Source organism: Tachysurus fulvidraco, chromosome 11, assembly GCF_022655615.1.
Source record: "Tachysurus fulvidraco isolate hzauxx_2018 chromosome 11, HZAU_PFXX_2.0, whole genome shotgun sequence".
In the NCBI taxonomy this organism is placed as follows: Eukaryota; Metazoa; Chordata; class Actinopteri; order Siluriformes; family Bagridae; genus Tachysurus; species Tachysurus fulvidraco.
In genome coordinates, this window is record NC_062528.1 from 19,350,565 (window position 1) to 19,368,064 (window position 17,500).

The 17,500-nt window shown below is 38.1% G+C and overlaps 1 protein-coding gene across 7 annotated transcripts in view; it reads right to left on the minus strand.

Moving 5' to 3' along the window:
* Nucleotides 1-17,500, minus strand: part of nbeab (neurobeachin b) — a 417,880-nt gene that overhangs the window by 117,849 nt on the left and 282,531 nt on the right. For all 7 annotated transcript variants that reach the window (XM_047820677.1, XM_047820673.1, XM_047820672.1 and 4 more), the window contains one exon: nt 6,306-6,452. In XM_047820677.1, coding sequence (XP_047676633.1) covers nt 6,306-6,452 — 147 coding nt within the window. The remainder of the gene's footprint in view (nt 1-6,305; nt 6,453-17,500) is intronic.

Sequence of the window (17,500 nt, forward strand, 5' to 3'; positions counted from 1 at the left end):
GTGGGGCTTAGTAAATTGATGAATGAATGAATGAATGAATGAATGAATGAATGAATGAATGAATAAATAAATTTTAATATGTTAACTTTATTCTCTCCAAGTAGAAGCCACATAAAAAGATTTACTTATTTTAAAATAAAGCTTTCAAAAAATGCTCAGATTTTTGTCCAATTTCAATAAAAAGCGTGGACATATATGAAATTTAGAGAATCAACATATTGTTCAAAAAATATTTTTGCCTTTCTTATGAAATTAGATGGGAAAGCTGGGGGTAGAAAGAGGCAGAGTTCAACTGATTCATATATGTATATATGTGTGTGTGTGTGTGTGTGTGTGTGTGTGTGTGTGTGTGTGTGTGTGTGTGTGTGTGTGTGTGTGTGTGTGTGTGTGTGTGTGTGTGTGTGTGTTTATGTGTGTATGCTGGGATGTGGTGGGGAAGTGAATCATTGCAGTGATTTTCTCCCATAAAACCTCTGGACACAGAAGTAGGACAGAACGCCCACTCTGAGCTATGATTGGCAGACACACGCACCTCCTCCCAGAAGTGGTCAGAGCTCTGTCTCATACAATGCAGCACTTTCCAGTTTACTCATCAGAGCATGTGTTAGCATGCTGCACAACACATGAGCAGCAGCAGCACCATGGCTCCATCTCAGAATATCTTTCACATCTCAGTGGATCAGAAGAACGGCTCCTCTAGTGGTAGGGAGGCGCAGAGCAAACGTTCGACAGGCACAATAACTGAACTATTAATGCAAAAAAATAAATAAATAAATAAATAAAATAATAAAACATTTTTAATGCAAAATGTACTTGTAAGTAATGTAAGACGTCTAGTTTGTTGTAAAGTTTAAGCAGAAATCAATTATTTATGAATACATGCTTAGTATAATACATTCAAAAGGCATTAGGCATGTTGTCATAATTATTAATGAAGTAGTGCATTATGGTCAAGCACAGACACACAGATTCTCGCCTTCATTATATCAGCATCCTACTATGAAATCCTGATGTATAACGACACAGACACCTTCCATCATTATTTTAGGGACTTTTTTTTTATATAAAATTCTAATGTACAATGACTTAATGCATGCATAACATGTTATAACACATTCGTAAGACATTTCATGCTCGTATAATTATTTATTAAGTTGTACTGATACACAATGTATTGTATTTAATTTTAGACACACAGACACCTTCATTATTTTAGGAATATTCTATGAAATAAAATTATCTTTGTTGAAATTTTCTATAAATGAAAAATTACATTCTACGAAATATGAAAAAGGTTGCAAATGACTTATGGATGTATGCTTAACATGTTATAAAGCATATGCAAGGAATTATGCATGTTGTAATTATTTTATAATGTAAAATATATATATTTTATAAGAGATGAGGTAGCTTAGTGGTTAAGGTGTTGGACTACTGATCGAAAGGCTGTGAGTTTGAACCCCAGGTCCACCAAGATGACATTGCTGGAGCTATAATAGCTTGGATATATATATATATATATATATATATATATATATATATATATATATATATATATATATATATATATATATATATATATGTCTGTGAGTCTGATCTAAAATGAGTCAGGACTCATAATAACTAAATAATTTTAGATGCTTATAAACAAACACTTAGGGCATCTCAGAGAGCAGAGATGGGCTTGGTATCAGCAATTTTTTTCTTTTCTGTTTTTTTTTCTTTGTTGTTTCTCTATTTTAACTGTTTTCTTTTTATGTCTATGGAAACATTGATGTCTACTTTTATATGATGTCTAGGCATGAGTGAGGCATGACAATGACAATGGCATGACAATGCTGAAATGTCATGGACACAACAAAACAGGAAGTCCATTTTCCACTGGGAAAAAAGTTAAATGGAAGTTCTTTTAAGAAGGAGGGATTCACAGATTATCTTAGTTGTCATCCAGTAAGAGGAGAGAGATGAGGTTAGATGGAATACGTCTTTTCTAACGGGCCCAAGATGATCATGTATGTTCCAGATTTTATAGATTTGATGTTAAAGGTAAAAATTACTATTTGAGATGTATCAACAATCCTGATTACAATCACAACACCAGCGAAGAAACCGGACAGACAGATCAGGACACAGAAATGGGTTATTATCAGCACAACACTTTCGATTAAACCAGTAAATCTGTGCAAAGAAAATTCCTTGGGTTTGTTGTTGCTTATGCTTTGAATTTACGTTACTGACAAAAAAAGTTTTCAAATTTCATAGTATTATAAATCTGAGCCATTTATAAAGTACAATTTGCCAGGAAAGAAATTTAAGACATAATTTCTTAAAGTATTACTGGGTGCTTAAGACTTTGGCACAGTACTTAACACTGTATAAAATAAATAAATAAATACAATATAATAATAATAATAATAATAATAATAATAATAATAATAATAATAATAATAATAATAATAATAATAATAATAACAACAACAACAACAACAACAACAATAATAATAATAATAATAATAATAATAATAATAATAATAATAATAATAATAATAATAATAATAATAATAAATTTTTAGGTGTGTTAGCATTTTGTTACTTATAAATATATACGTGTGCAAATTCTGCAGTTGAACTGACATAAAATAGAATGTCATATTAAACACTTAATAACGTAATTTCAAGATTATTTTTTATATTTTAAGTCTATTTACTTTGGGAATGTGTTGAATGCTATACTGGCTAATGGGACTATGTCTGCGCCATAACGCCAGTGACTTCAGTGAGTCTTTAAGTCAAGTCTAATAACATGTCTTATATCACAACACTCTAACTCGATTGATTTTTCTGTCTCGCACGTTTTAAATGATAAGACTTGAGACAAGTTATGTATTTTGCTGCCATGTAATAGAGCTGACGTTAAACAGGAACCCACAGTGCTTCTGTATAATATCCTGTAGTAACATCCCCTAGATGCTCAAGAACATTATGACTTATGTGAATCATTCAGAAAGTTAATGTTAGAGTTTGGGCTCATGTTCCTCATTCCTGATCTGGTCTCATGAGAAACGAGCAGGGATCTGAAGACGTTACAGTGGGACGCTTGGTTTAAATATTATTAAGTTATGAATGTTAACCCCGCCCCAAACCCTAACCTCATTCGTCATGACGTCACCAGCCATCCATGGTTCGGGAATCTGAGAGGGCAGAAAATGCAGTGGCTTCAGCTTTGTTCGACTTTCTATAAACTCTTGTTTCGTTCAATGCAATCTTTCAGCAAGAACTGGATTTAGTTTTTAACACCATCTCTGGAAAAAAAAAAAACGTTTCAAGGGAAAAGGGCATGGAGTTTCTCACTGCATGAAAAATTCATGAGCCATAAATAGAAAGTCAGTCTACTCCCCGATTTATAATGCCTGTGATTGCAGTACAGCAAACATTTAAAGAATTTATGGACTGTGAAAGTATTGAAGTGAAACAACTTTATAATAACATACATGTACACAGTCACACACACAAACACAAACACACACAAGCACACACACACACGCACACACACACGCGCACACACACACAAAACACACAAACATACACGCAAATAAAAAAAACACACACCCATTAACTCACATACACATTCTCTCCCTCTCTCTCCCTCTCTCTCTCTCTCTCTCTCTCTCTCTCTCTCTCTCTACATACATACAAAACCTCGCATACCCATTATACACACACAAACACACACATATATACCCATTATACACACACAAACACACATACCCATTACACACACAAACACACATATATACCCATTACACACACACACAAACACACACACATATCCTTTACACACACAAACACACACATACCCATTACACACAAACACACACACATACCCATCACACACACACACACACACACACACACACACACACACACACACACACACACATACCCATTACACACACACAAACACACATACCCATTACACACACAAACACACATATATACCAATTACACACACACAAACACACACACATACCCATTACACACACAAACACACACATACCCATTACACACAAACACACACACACACACACACACACACACACACACACACACACACACACACACACACACACAAAACACACACACACACACACACACACACACACACACACACACACACACACACACACACACACACACACACACACACACACACACACCCATTACACACAAACACATACATACATACTGTACAACTCACATACCCATTACACACGCACACACACACACGCACACACACACACACACACACACACACACACACACACACACACACACACGCACATACTGTACACACGTTCCTCGTGCTTTCAGTCAGTATGTTTTTGAAAATTTATAATCATATAATTAAAGATGTACGGTTAATTTAGACGCTGGTTTGTGGCTGAACTCTGGATAACTCACCTGTCTAAAAAAAGACGGATGTGTGCTGAACTCTGTAAGCTGGCACGCGAGCCTCAACAGAGCTGCTATTAAACTGAGGGAGAATTTGGACGACTCGACTTCTGGCAGCTGAGACGCACCAACACACATAAACAAGCTCAGCTGCTGAGCGTAAAGAGGTCATTGTGCTGCTTTATATATTCATAAATGTGTTTATAGGTGTGTGTACCTTAGTTCTGCACACTGCATGTGTACCACTTAGGATATGTATATATATATGTATATATCATAGCGGTCGATATCGTAACAGTACACGCTAACGTAGCATTGCCAGCTTAAAAATGCTACCCAGCTGTAACCATTTCTGAGGTAAACCAGAAGATTATATTCATCTGATAGAGTTATTTAATCACCATTTACATTTCTGACCTCAATATGCTTTCAGTTTTAAGCTTTTTTCCTTGATTATATCATGATTTGAGAATTTATCAGAATAAAGTAACATTAGCTCGATTTCACGGTAAAGGATTAGCACTCATCGTAAACTTTCTTTCTTTCTTTCTTTAATTTTATTTTCTACTTTTTTATTATTATTTTTATTTATTTATTATTATTTCACATGAACAACCTAAACATGGGATTTCTGTGAGTAATGGTTCCCACTGGAGTTAGTCTTATTTTAAAAACAGCTCCACTTGCCTCTAGAGATAAAGACCCGTGCATGGAAATGTGCTGAAAGAGGAAAAAAAAAATCCAAAAACTAAGAGAAAAAACAAATGAGAGCAGAATGATGGATAAACAAACATTCAGCAGCCCCGAGAGAACATCAGAGGAACACAGTCCAGAGCAACACACACTGCTCAAGGCTGTCAAACATATCATAACAACAAGCTTCAACTGCAAAATAAATCACTCTGGCTCGGCTGATCTGTTTCTAACCACGTCAGATTTGGTTGCTGGCCACATTGAAGCGAAATCCACTAGACTTCAGCGATAGATGCTGAGAGGCAGTCTGTGATACGTCTGTCAATCATAGCACAGATCACTGTTAAGGCTTTAGAGATGATCTGAATATTCAGTTATTAAGCTTTAATTGTATTATTTAGAAACATGTGTGAGAGTGAAGCTTTAATTCTAATAAACATATTCCTTTAAAAAGCTTTTTGTGTTTCATTTTATTTCTCAATTAGCCCAGCAAAAATGTGTGATTCTGTTCATATTCAATAGATAAAAACAAACAAACAAACAAACAAACAAATAAATAAATAAATAAAAACAAATAAATAAATAAATAAAAGCTGGTGTTTAAAGTAGAGCCGTGCATTGTGTTTACTTCGTTTTTTTTTTAGTGTGTTTTTTTTTTTTTTTAAAAAGGACATGGATTAATTTTATTTTAATATTTCTTAATTTATTTTCTTCTTCTTCCTCTTCTTCTTCTATGCCGTAATCTTCTTCTTGTTCTTCTTCTTCTTTTTAATATTCCAAGGCTGTTCTTATGTAATTTAGACCCGAGTGTGATTAGGAAATAAAGTAATAAAAAAGAAATAAACACATGAAACTGTGTCTAGTGTTGCTTTTAGAAAGAAAGAAAGAAAGAAAGAAAGAAAGAAAGAAAGAAAGAAAGAAAGAAAGAAAGAAAGATGGAGTGCATGTAGTGTTTAAAATGAATTTAATTCATTTATATTTTGGGTTGTTGTCATTTCAGGATGTTGCTGTAAAATTCAAATGCCTTCAAATGTGCTTCTCCACACACACACACACACACACACACACACACACACACACACACACACACACACACACACACACACACACACACACACACACACACACACACACTCTGCTCTTTGTCACTGGTTCCTCACCTGCCAGGTTGTCCATGTCTTTCTCCTGCAGCAGGCTGATGGTGTCGTCTTCACCCTCCAACATCAGCTCAGCCTCTGGGCTCTGGCTCACCGCCGCATGCCCACGGAAACTCTTCCTCCCCTTGAGTGTGTCCTCTTCCTCATGGCCTATAGAGAAAAAGCTCAGTATAAAGATTTTTGTTTTTGGCAGATTAACAACATTGGCTAATTTAATTTTCAATTTCAATTAAATTTTATTATGAAAAAACGTTTCATATTAGTCAAAAGTTCAAGATTAATATTCAACTTATATTTAATTGTTTAAATAACTGTGTTTAAAACACTTTTATATTTGTATTTACGCCTAATAAACAAGTCTGATTTGAAGCATGAAACACTGTATGCTAGCAAAATACATGGTCATGTGACTGATTAGCCAGTCACAAGATGAGGGACAGAGATGAAAGCATCCTAACTGAACTCTTACTCCAAACATATTCTATTCTGTGTGTGTGTGTGTGTGTGTGTGTGTGTGTGTGTGTGTGTGTGTGTGTGTGTGTGTGTGTGTGTGTGTGTTAATAAATTGCTTCTAGGTGTAAATGTGTGTGCATGGTTCATTGTGATGGACCGTCATCCTATCCAGGGTGTTTTCCAAGCCTCAAATGAGGATCCATTAAATTCCTGACCAGGATAACGTTTACTGATGATGAGTCATGTTGGACGAGTAGAGACATTAACTGAACGGAATTTCAGAAGTGGGTGGCTTAGTGGTTAGCACGTTCGCCTCACACCTCCAGGTTTTAGGGTTCTATTCCCGCCTCCGCCTTGTATGTGTGGAGTTTGCATGTTCTCCCCGTGCCTCGGGGGTTTCCTCCGGGTACTCCGGTTTCCTCCCCTGGTCCAAAGACATGCATGGTAGGTTGATTGGCATCTCTGGAAAATTGTCCGTAGTGTGTGAGTGTGTGAGTGTGTGTGTGTGCCCTGTGATGGGTTGGCACTCCGTCCAGGGTGTATCCTGCCTCGATGCCCGATGATGCCTGAGAGCACAGGCTCCCCGTGACCCGAGTAGTTCGGATAAGCGGTAGAAAATGAATGAATGAATGAATGAATTTCAGAAGTTTTAAATAAAATACTACTGTTTGAAAGTCTACAACTTTAGAGCGGTAAAAACTTTACATTCTTTAGACTTTATTTTCACTCCAGTTTCAAACGTTTTATCCATCTTCACCCATTTAAGCCACAAACAACTCCACTATATCCACTCAAATAATTTCTTTCTACACTGTGATCATTTTGGAAATCTCTCATTCCGTTTAATTTGCTAAACGTCATAAACGGCTTACGCAGAGTTTTTGGTGTACGAAAGTATAAATTCCTCTACGCTACAGTAGGCGTCATTTATTGGAAGAAAAGGTCGCTAGTGAACATTTTTACTTACATTCCCTTCTATCATTAACACAATACACACGAGTGCAGCGATGTCTCAGAGCTCCATGACTGGGAATCCAAGAGGGCAAAAGATTACAAAATGGTACTGTGGTTTCATGTGTCCCAAAATAAACACATGCTAGACTTCCTGATCGCTGGTAGCTAGCTGTCATGTCATAGGAGAAAGTTAGCTAGAAGATGGGAATTAGCAAATGGCCAAATTAAGAAAAAAAAAAAGTTCACACCACCAAAATAAAATCTTTGCTCGTCCTGCCGTTTGTAAGACTTAACGAAAAACAGGCATTCGTTCAAACTTCTAAAGGCTTTATACCGCGTGTGTCGACATCTTTATAGAATCTATCCAGTGTACATAAGTCAAAGTTCATCAACAAAGCTTCAAATTAAAAACACAGCAGCAAAAGGCTATTCCGTTCCTCAGGAGATGAAGCGGTGGTAGGGGGGTGGGAGGGTGGGGGTGGTGGGGCATACTGTCGGCTCTAATTAGGCAACGAAGCAAGAGAAAGACTGCAGGCGAGTCTGTCACATATCTCCGCAGCCAGACGTCCATGTGGATTTGTCTTCTTTAAGGTCAGAACAGAGACCATCGATAAAGAAGAGATGGAAATAAAAGGGTGAAAATGTGAACTGCTTATCAGAAACGTCGAGGCCGATTCGAGGCGTCCGCTTTCAGCAGAAGCCTCAAGACACTGTGAGGAATTCCCTCAGGTTCATACACGGTGACTGGTTTGGCTGTCATCATGTCTGTTATCATGAGAGATGGATGTGAGAAGCTTTCGTCAGCACGAGGAGGGAAAAGCAAAAGGAAATGGAGTGTAACCGTTAGCCGGACGACGCTCACCGATCAAAAGGAAGCGGGTGAAATTTCAGGATTCTGTAAACCGTCACAACGACCAAACGGCAAAGCTGGAGGCAGGTCGATGGGGGAAAGTCAAGCTGCGATTAGCGAGACATAGCCGAGGACTGGAGAGAAAATAAACCAGGTCGAGTCTAAAACGAAAATGATCTCTGATGGACGCAAAGTGGAAGAGGGAATATTTTCAAATTTCACAATATTTCGCTGTCAGAGATCTGAGAAGAAAAGCAGATCCTTGATGGTAAACGAAAAGAAACACTGAGAAGCACGCCAGATAAATACGGCATCACGGAAACCGATGATATTCTCAAATGAAAAGTGCAACCATATCCATTTGTCAACGGTAGTAGTGAGGCGTGAAAAGCTTTCTGGGCTGGATTTCACTTTCATTCCTGAAACAAGCAGCAGAATAAAACCAGAGCCCACTGTTCCTTCAGGATCTGGGAACACTCAGACCTGTACCCACAGATCCACCCAGACAGGTAGAGAAACCAGACGCAAACAGGACGAGCCACATCCTCATCAGACGGCAGTGCAGACTGAAGTGAGGAAAAACAGGATACTTGTGATTTGCCAGCTTCTGAGCTTTTGGGGTAAAAGGCTACGAGGAAAAATGTGTGTAGGAAAAGAGCAAACTGTAATAAAAGAGTTTGGGGTTAAAATATAACACATACTGTAAGATCAGATATATAAATGAAGACAAATCTGAAGACAAATCTGATACGGCTTCACATTTTACGTGTGAGGAATAAAACATGTAAAGTGGGGCTTTCCTGTAACAGCAAATAACAAGGTTTTCTATTTCTTTTACACCACAGCAATTAAAAAAACAAACAGCTCGTTAAAAAATAATATTCATTCATTAAATAAATTCATAATAGCATCAATTCGTATATTTATTCATTGGATAAAATGTGCATATTCAGGATAAAAATAATGTATAATAATAATAATAATAATAATAATAATAATAATAATAATAATAATAATAATAATAATAATAATAATATTAACTAGATTTTTGTAAAGATAGTCGCAACAAACTTTGATGTTGGCTTTGACGATGGAAGTATTCGCAAAGGCCGGTGCTTTTTGGTGGCGAGTGGACATAAGGGTCAGTGTTACTTTTGGAAGCAAGTAGACAGAAAGCTAGGGTGGCAAAACAATTGGAGGTAAGTGGAGACAAGCATGTGATGCCATCGGAATACTCTTGAGGAAGTTCCCCACATTGGGTTGAGTGTTTTGATATGTCACATGTCCATGTTGTGCTAATTATTTTTTTTTCATGTGACGTCATCAGAATACCTGTGAGGAAGTTCCCCTCATTGTGCTGAGTGTTTTGATATGTCACATGTCCATGTGGTAAAAAGTTTTTTGATTTTGCATATTTTGGGGGCAGGGCTGCAGCACATCTGAAAGGCCAGTCAGTACACCAATTTAAACCTTTGTTCAGAGTATCACCCTAAAGAACCTGGCTGAGTTTGGTGTAGAGAGTCGAAAGCTTGTCAAGTTATAAACCTCCAAAGTTTATAATGGGAGTCTATGGGGAAAAAAGGTCACTTTGTGACCCGGTACCGGAAGTACCGGAAGTACCGGAACTCAGATCGCTTAGAAAAGTAATAGCAACAAACTTCAGACCAGGTTCTACAACATATCCGAATTTGATACTCGAAAGCCCTAGGAGGAGTTACTCTTGATAAATTTTTGTCTAAGCTTAAATAGGAAAACAGAATGTTGGCTTCTACAAAGCGACATAATTATTACTATAATCATTAATAAGTATAATAATGTGCCTTTTTATTCCACTTGCTTTCATTGACTTTTTGAGGTCTCCTTCTGTCTGTTTTAATCTATTTTCCACTCAGGATTTTAGAATTTATTGACTTATTTTATATTTTCTTTAATTATTTTATATTTAGGGGGGGAGGGGGCACGGTGGCTTAGTGGTTAGCGCGTTCACCTCACACCTCCAGGGTTGGGGGTTCGATTCCCGCCTCCACCGTGTGTGTGTGGAGTTTGCATGTTCTCCCCGTGCCTCGGGGGTTTCCTCCGGGTACTCCGGTTTCCTCCCCCGGTCCAAAGACATGCATGGTAGGTTGATTGGCATCTCTGGAAAATTGTCCATAGTGTGTGAGTGTGTGAGTGAATGAGAGTGTGTGTGTGCCCTGTGATGGGTTGGCACTCCGTCCAGGGTGTATCCTGCCTTGATGCCCGATGACGCCTGAGTAGTTCGGATAAGCGGTAGAGAATGAATGCATGAAAATGTATTATATATATATATATATATATATATATATATATATATATATATATATATATATATATATATATATATATATATATATATATATATAACAGTGTCCCAGTTGAAGGTGCAAACCTTCGCTCCTGCTAAAAAGGAAATTTATTTCCTGTAAAGATGTAGGCTTTCTGTATTTCCTAAGATGTGCCTGAACCCCATTCTGAATTCTGTTCTGTAGATAAACTGTAATACAGACGGTTTTCTTTTGCTTTCACCCATAGACCCACAGGGATACAAACTTTTCCGCTCTCCATATCCAGGGAGTACAGAAAGCCACTGGAAGCCATGAGGACAATAAAACGAATGTCATTTTTTACTCCTGAAACTTATATGTGCCTTTTTTTTTCCTTCACTCCTCCTCTACAACTCACTAAAGGGAGAAAGATTTCCCCGGGTCGAAAGCACCGGTTGAAAGAAGGAAAAAAAATGACTTTACAGCTTTTGAAAGCGGATTTCGGGGCAGATATATATGAGCGTTCGGTAGTTTTACTGTCCAATATGGAACAGATAAGGAGGCCTGGAGTGAAGCCATATTATTGTAGCCAAGGGTCCATGTTTTATATGTCGGCAGCGCTCTGGGGCATTGCTTAGCCCTGGTCATACACTTTTATTGCCTCACTCTGGTCATGGAGTCATGTGTGTCATTTGTTTCTCCAGGGCTTATGAGAATCCGTCTATTCACATCATCCTGAACAAAAGAATGACAGAAGGTTCTGCTTAAGCACCAACTGCACCCAATGAGAATGTTATAAAGTATATTTAAATATTATCCAAAGGAAATGTTGAAAGTTCTTAATCTTGTGCAAAAACATTAAAATGCCACAGTGACCATGACTCATCGATCACACACCAGGGACAGATTTTGCAGAATTTTTTGGTTGTTGTTGTTTCTTAAATGCAGAGAAAATGTATAGCCTGTACTGAAACTGGAGAGAAGTGGATGTGGAGGGTGATTGTAATAATTCTGCTCAAGCAGCTTATGTGGGTCATGTAGATCACATAAATCATGCAGCTTACAGTATGTGGGCCATGTAGATCACATAGATCATGAAGCTTATGTGGGCCATGTAGATCACATAGATCATGCTACTTATGTGGATCATGTAGATCACAGATTATGCATCTTATGCAGCTTATGTAGCTCATGCAGCTTTTGTAGGCCATGTACTGTAGATCACACAGCATATGTAGATCAAGTAGCTCACATACTGTAGATAACGCAGCTTATGTAAATCATGTAGATCAAATAGATCACACAGCTTATGTAGATCACGTAGATCATGTGGAATATGTTGATCATGTCAATCACGTAGATCATGGAGATCAAGCAGATCAAGTAGATTGTGTAGATCATGGAGATCAAGCAGATCATGTAGAATATGTTGATCATGTCAATCACGCAGATCATGGAGATCAAGCAGATCAAGTAGATTGTGTAGATCACGGAGATCAAGCAGCTTGTGTAGATCATGGAGATCAAGCAGATCAAGTAGATTGTGTAGATCATGGAGATCAAGCAGATTGTGTAGATCATGGAGATCAAGCAGATCAAGTAGATTGTGTAGATCATGGAGATCAAGCAGATCAAGTAGATTGATCATGCATGGCTGCCTGTTAGTGTGTCATAATGTGCAACAATCATGCGTACAATCTGTGATCCATTTTCAAAACTATATTCTTAATTTCATTTTTTCTTTCTTTCCGTCCCAGACTTTGTCTGTTCATGATTTCCAACTTATATCGACAAAAAGTGTAGGAATAAACTAGCTAGATATTTTGTTGGCATGTAAACAGGGTTGCCAAGGTTGTGTTTTTTTAGGGCAACACAATTGACAAGTCTGATCATGGTGTGATAGTTTAAAAATAGTCTACAATCACCAAGGTTTAGTTTAATTGCAGTGAATTGGAAAATCTGTATGCCAAACTAAGGAAAGTGAAAGTGGAAGCACAAACAGTGGAGTCTCTGTTATGAACAACAGCATACAGTCTATTAAAGTTCATTCCATTTGTATAGCACTTTTGGACACTGGACACCAGATATTGTCAGAGGAGGTTGTCACAATGCAGCTTTATATGAATATAACAATTCAAAAGAGAACCTAAAAAGGGAACCTCATCTGTGTGACACCAGATAGTAAGAATATAAATAATTTAACTGTAGATAGTCAAGTGGAATTGTGAAACAAGGAGGCTTTGGGCAACTTCATTCATTCATTTTCTACCGCTTATCCGAACTTCTCGGGTCACGGGGAGCCTGTGCCTATCTCAGGTGTCATCGGGTATCGAGGCAGGATACACCCTGGACGGAGTGCCAACCCATCACAGGGCACGCACACACACTCTCATTCACTCACACTCTACGGACAATTTCACTTTGGGCAACTTCTAAAATATATATGAGCATCAGCCTAATTTCTGTATGTTGCAAACTTGAGGGAAAGGAGGATTATGGATGGATACTGGCTGTACCAGGAAATACTAAATATTCATACCAAAAAAAATTAAAAACAAAAAGAAGAAGAAGAAGAAATTTTTATTATAAGCACCAAAGCTACGGAGAAAAACAAAGATGAATGAAACATGGAAGTATTTCTGAATAAACATTACTTTATCTTTTCAAAATAAATTATTCCTATGTCTGGAAAGAAATGTAGCTGCTTGCGAGGATTTGAAACAGGTGATATATGTGATAATGAGCATCACACACAACACACACACACACACACACACACACACACACACACACACACACACACACACACACACACACACACACACACTTTAATAACAAGCTATAACGATCCTTGTGCAGGGTTTGGAGGGTCACGATGGAACCGAAGGACACCTGGAGGCAGAACAAGCCGTTAAAGAGCACGATCGATATTAACCCGACTCCCATTTCATGCTCGCCCAATTCTGCTCCACTAACAATATACCGAAGCCGTGGAAGAAGTAAGAAGAGAAGCGATCACGGACCGAGACCTGGACGAAATGGCTCGTTATATTGTCAGCACACTTAATAGATGGCGAGGTGAGGTTTTAAAGCCCACTTTCCCACAAACACATTTTCTGAACAGCAACAAAAAGGGTAATGGTGTCTAAGAAAAGTTCGTGGGAACTGCACCTGCACACGTTGGCCCCCTTTTTCCTTTTATAAGATGCAGTCAGACATCCTGAAGTCTTATTAAAGCTTCGTGAGTGCCAAAAACACAGCCAACACAAAGCGATAATAAATCACACCGTATTAGATATAATGATACTATTTCTTCGGTGGGAGTGGCGTTTTAATTTAAAAAAAAAAGAGAGAAAAAAAAAAAGAAAAACAAAACTACTCTCATATCCTATCATGTTGTTTCACTTGGGAGGGTAGATGGAATTCTGTAAGCGAACACATCTGACAGCCTGACAAGTAGTTTGAAAATATGCCACTCCGGATAAATCGGAGCCCCTTCAGACTTTAGTGAAATGCCAGTGATTTTTTTTTTTTTTTTTTTTTTTTGATCTGAGTGATTCATCACAGTCTCTACTTTCAGAAAACCGAAAAAGAATGAAAGCTGTATTTATGTTTGCCCTCAGTGGTTATTTCCGCCTAACCACCTAGCTTCACAAGGGCATATGCACAGCTGTGGGGCCTTAAGGACTTATTACTAGTCTGGCTAACTACTCCACTATGTTCAAATTGGTCTTGTTTAAAACAACAACAGCAACAACAACAACAACAAAATACAAACAAACGACGGACTGGTAGATATCGGACGTTTGATTCTGATTGGTCAGGATATATTGCTGCTATAGCGATAACTGCAATATAAAATGATCCTTATGGCTGAGGTACCGCACGTACAATTTATACAACATTAAAAATGGTTGATATCGGAATCGTCGAGTTTTCTGTCAGAAGACGTCTACATAGCATCGATGGATGGAGTCTACCGGTCTCAGGAAGGTCTGTAAGACAGATGACTTTTATGGACACTTAAAATGTAATATTATGTCCGTGCCTTCACAAAGCACGGCTGGGATTTTACCCTGCATCGGCATCCTGTCTTCTGCTGTTCTCGGGTCTTCATCAGAAGAACATTTGAAGACATCGGCAGGAAGGAATTAGTGTTAAGTCTGTAATGATCTCAGAAATGACTCTGAGCTATTAGTTCCTCAGGAGCTCTCGGCTGCACAATTCCACTCAACTACAAACTGTTGTAGAAAGGACATTGTTTACATCGACATTATTTCCTGTCCATTATCACCCAGAAGAGGATGAGGTTCACGTCTGAGTTTTTGGCTCCTCTTAAGGTTTCTTCCTCAAAACATCTCAGGGAGTTTTTCCTCACCACCGTCACCTCAGGCTTGATCATAAGGGATAACTTTTTAAAATTTTGGTTTTATTCTGTTTCTATACTTCTGTTAAGCTTCTTTGAGACAATGTGAACTGATAAAAGTGCAATACAAATAAAATCGAAATGAATTGAGTTTCTTTTTCAAAAAAAAAAACACAAAAAACCCCAGCAACAACTCATTTTCTACGCCAGACATACTTTATAACTAATTTGCAAAGGAGGTTCTCCTGACTTTCTCCTCATGCTTTGATTCCACGTTAATCATACAGGGCTGAAGGCCTTCCCTTTCACTTGACAAAGCTATACATTACTCCTGTCATTGACTTCAGCAAGTTCTCAATCACATCCGTCCCAGTCCCCCAGCACATGGCTAACCTAATGAGGAGTGGAATGGATAAATACGTACAATGCTTTATGATGTATAAGCCACTTCTTATTAATAGTACTGCTGAGGAAAATCTGAGGCATACTGAGAGAAATATATATACTGTGTGTCAGCGTGGGTTAAAGCTGACGAGTTGTATTTAAAGGGTGGTGTTAAAAGCGTGACATGACACCTACATGCTGTGTATGGCACAGAAAAATCATTCATTCTGGCATAGCTGCTGCGGTTTGGCATTACTATCCGAGTGGGCGTGGTCACTCCGATGGTGACTCCGCCCCTTTTCACAGCACGCGACTTTTCAACTCAATTAAATTTTATTTGGTTTTTGTATTTATCTCCAATTGAACAAGTCTGAGGTGACTGAGGCGACTGTGGTGAGGAAAAACTCCCTTAGATGGAAGAGGAAGAAACCTTGAGAGAAACCAGACTCAAATGTGAACCTCATCCTCATTTGGGTGACACTGGAGAGTGTGATTATAACCTGTTTATAACCTGTTATAAACACCAGTGAGTGTTATTATGAATAATGTTGTTTCTACAGTCAGATACAACTGAATGGATTTCTGAGGATGAAGATGTTGGGAATCATAGGTGAAAATGAAAGAAGTTCAAATAAAGCTTCACTCCATTTCTTTATAACACAGAACTCCTGATTTAAACATACACAGCAAATTTATGGAGTTAAATATTCTGGAGTATTTATTCTGGGAAGAACTTAGACCACAGCTGGTGTTTACTGAACTCTAGTATTCTGGTGTTCAATGCACTGGGTGTTGAGGAGCCTGATTTAACTCCCCCTGGTGTTGTTTTCATTGTGAGGAAGGTAAAAGTGTTGTTTTATTTCATTATACTATTGTTTATGCTGTGAGGGATTTTCAGAGATTACTGACTTTGTTTGGATGTAATAGCTCAGTGGTTATGAATCAGAAGGTTATGAGTTTGAATCCCAGGTCCAACAAGCTGCCTCTCCTGGGCCCCTAAGCAAGGCCCTTAACCCTCAATTGGTCAGATGTATAAATGTAAGTCACTCTAAATGACGGTGTTTAATTGTAATTTTTTTTCGCCTGTGTTTTAGATTATTTAAGACTATAAAAGTGTTATTATTTAAATAAACTGTAGTTAGGAGTGAAATGGAACTTTATATGTTAGTAGAAATTTAACTCCAAATGAATTTAGTTTTAAGTCCTGAAACTCTGAGAAAAGAGTTTGTGCTAGAGTTTATTTCATGGTCAGGCATTTATACTCAAATTTAATTGGAATAAACTCACAGAGATTTTATTCCAAAGGCTTGAGTTTGCTGTGTAACTTTAAATGTAACCACAAATGGATAAAAAGTACAATATATTCTGTAATTAATACAAAACAAATCAGCGCTCCTGTTCATTCATTCATTCATTCATTCATTCATTCATGTTCTACCGCTTATCCAAACTACGGGGAGCACAGGGAGCCTATCTCAGGCGTCATCGGGCATCGAGGCAGGATACACCCTGGAAGGAGTGCCAACCCATCACAGGACACACACACACACACACACACTCTCATTCACTCACACACTCACACACTACGGACAATTTTCCAGAGATGCCAATCAACCTACCATGCATGTCTTTGGACCGGGGGAGGAAACCGGAGTACCCGGAGGAAACCCCCGAGGCACGGGGTGAACATGCAAACTCCACACACACAAGGCGGAGGCGGGAATCGAACCCCCAACCCTGGAGTTGTGAGGCAAACGTACTAACCACTAAGCCACCGTGCCCCTATTTTGAATTATTAGCCAGCGATTACGGTATGGAACTGTAAATAATTATTAACACATATCATTAATCTCCCAGCTCTCATGGTTAGTGTTATGGTGTGTTAATTTAATTTATGAATGATTCATAA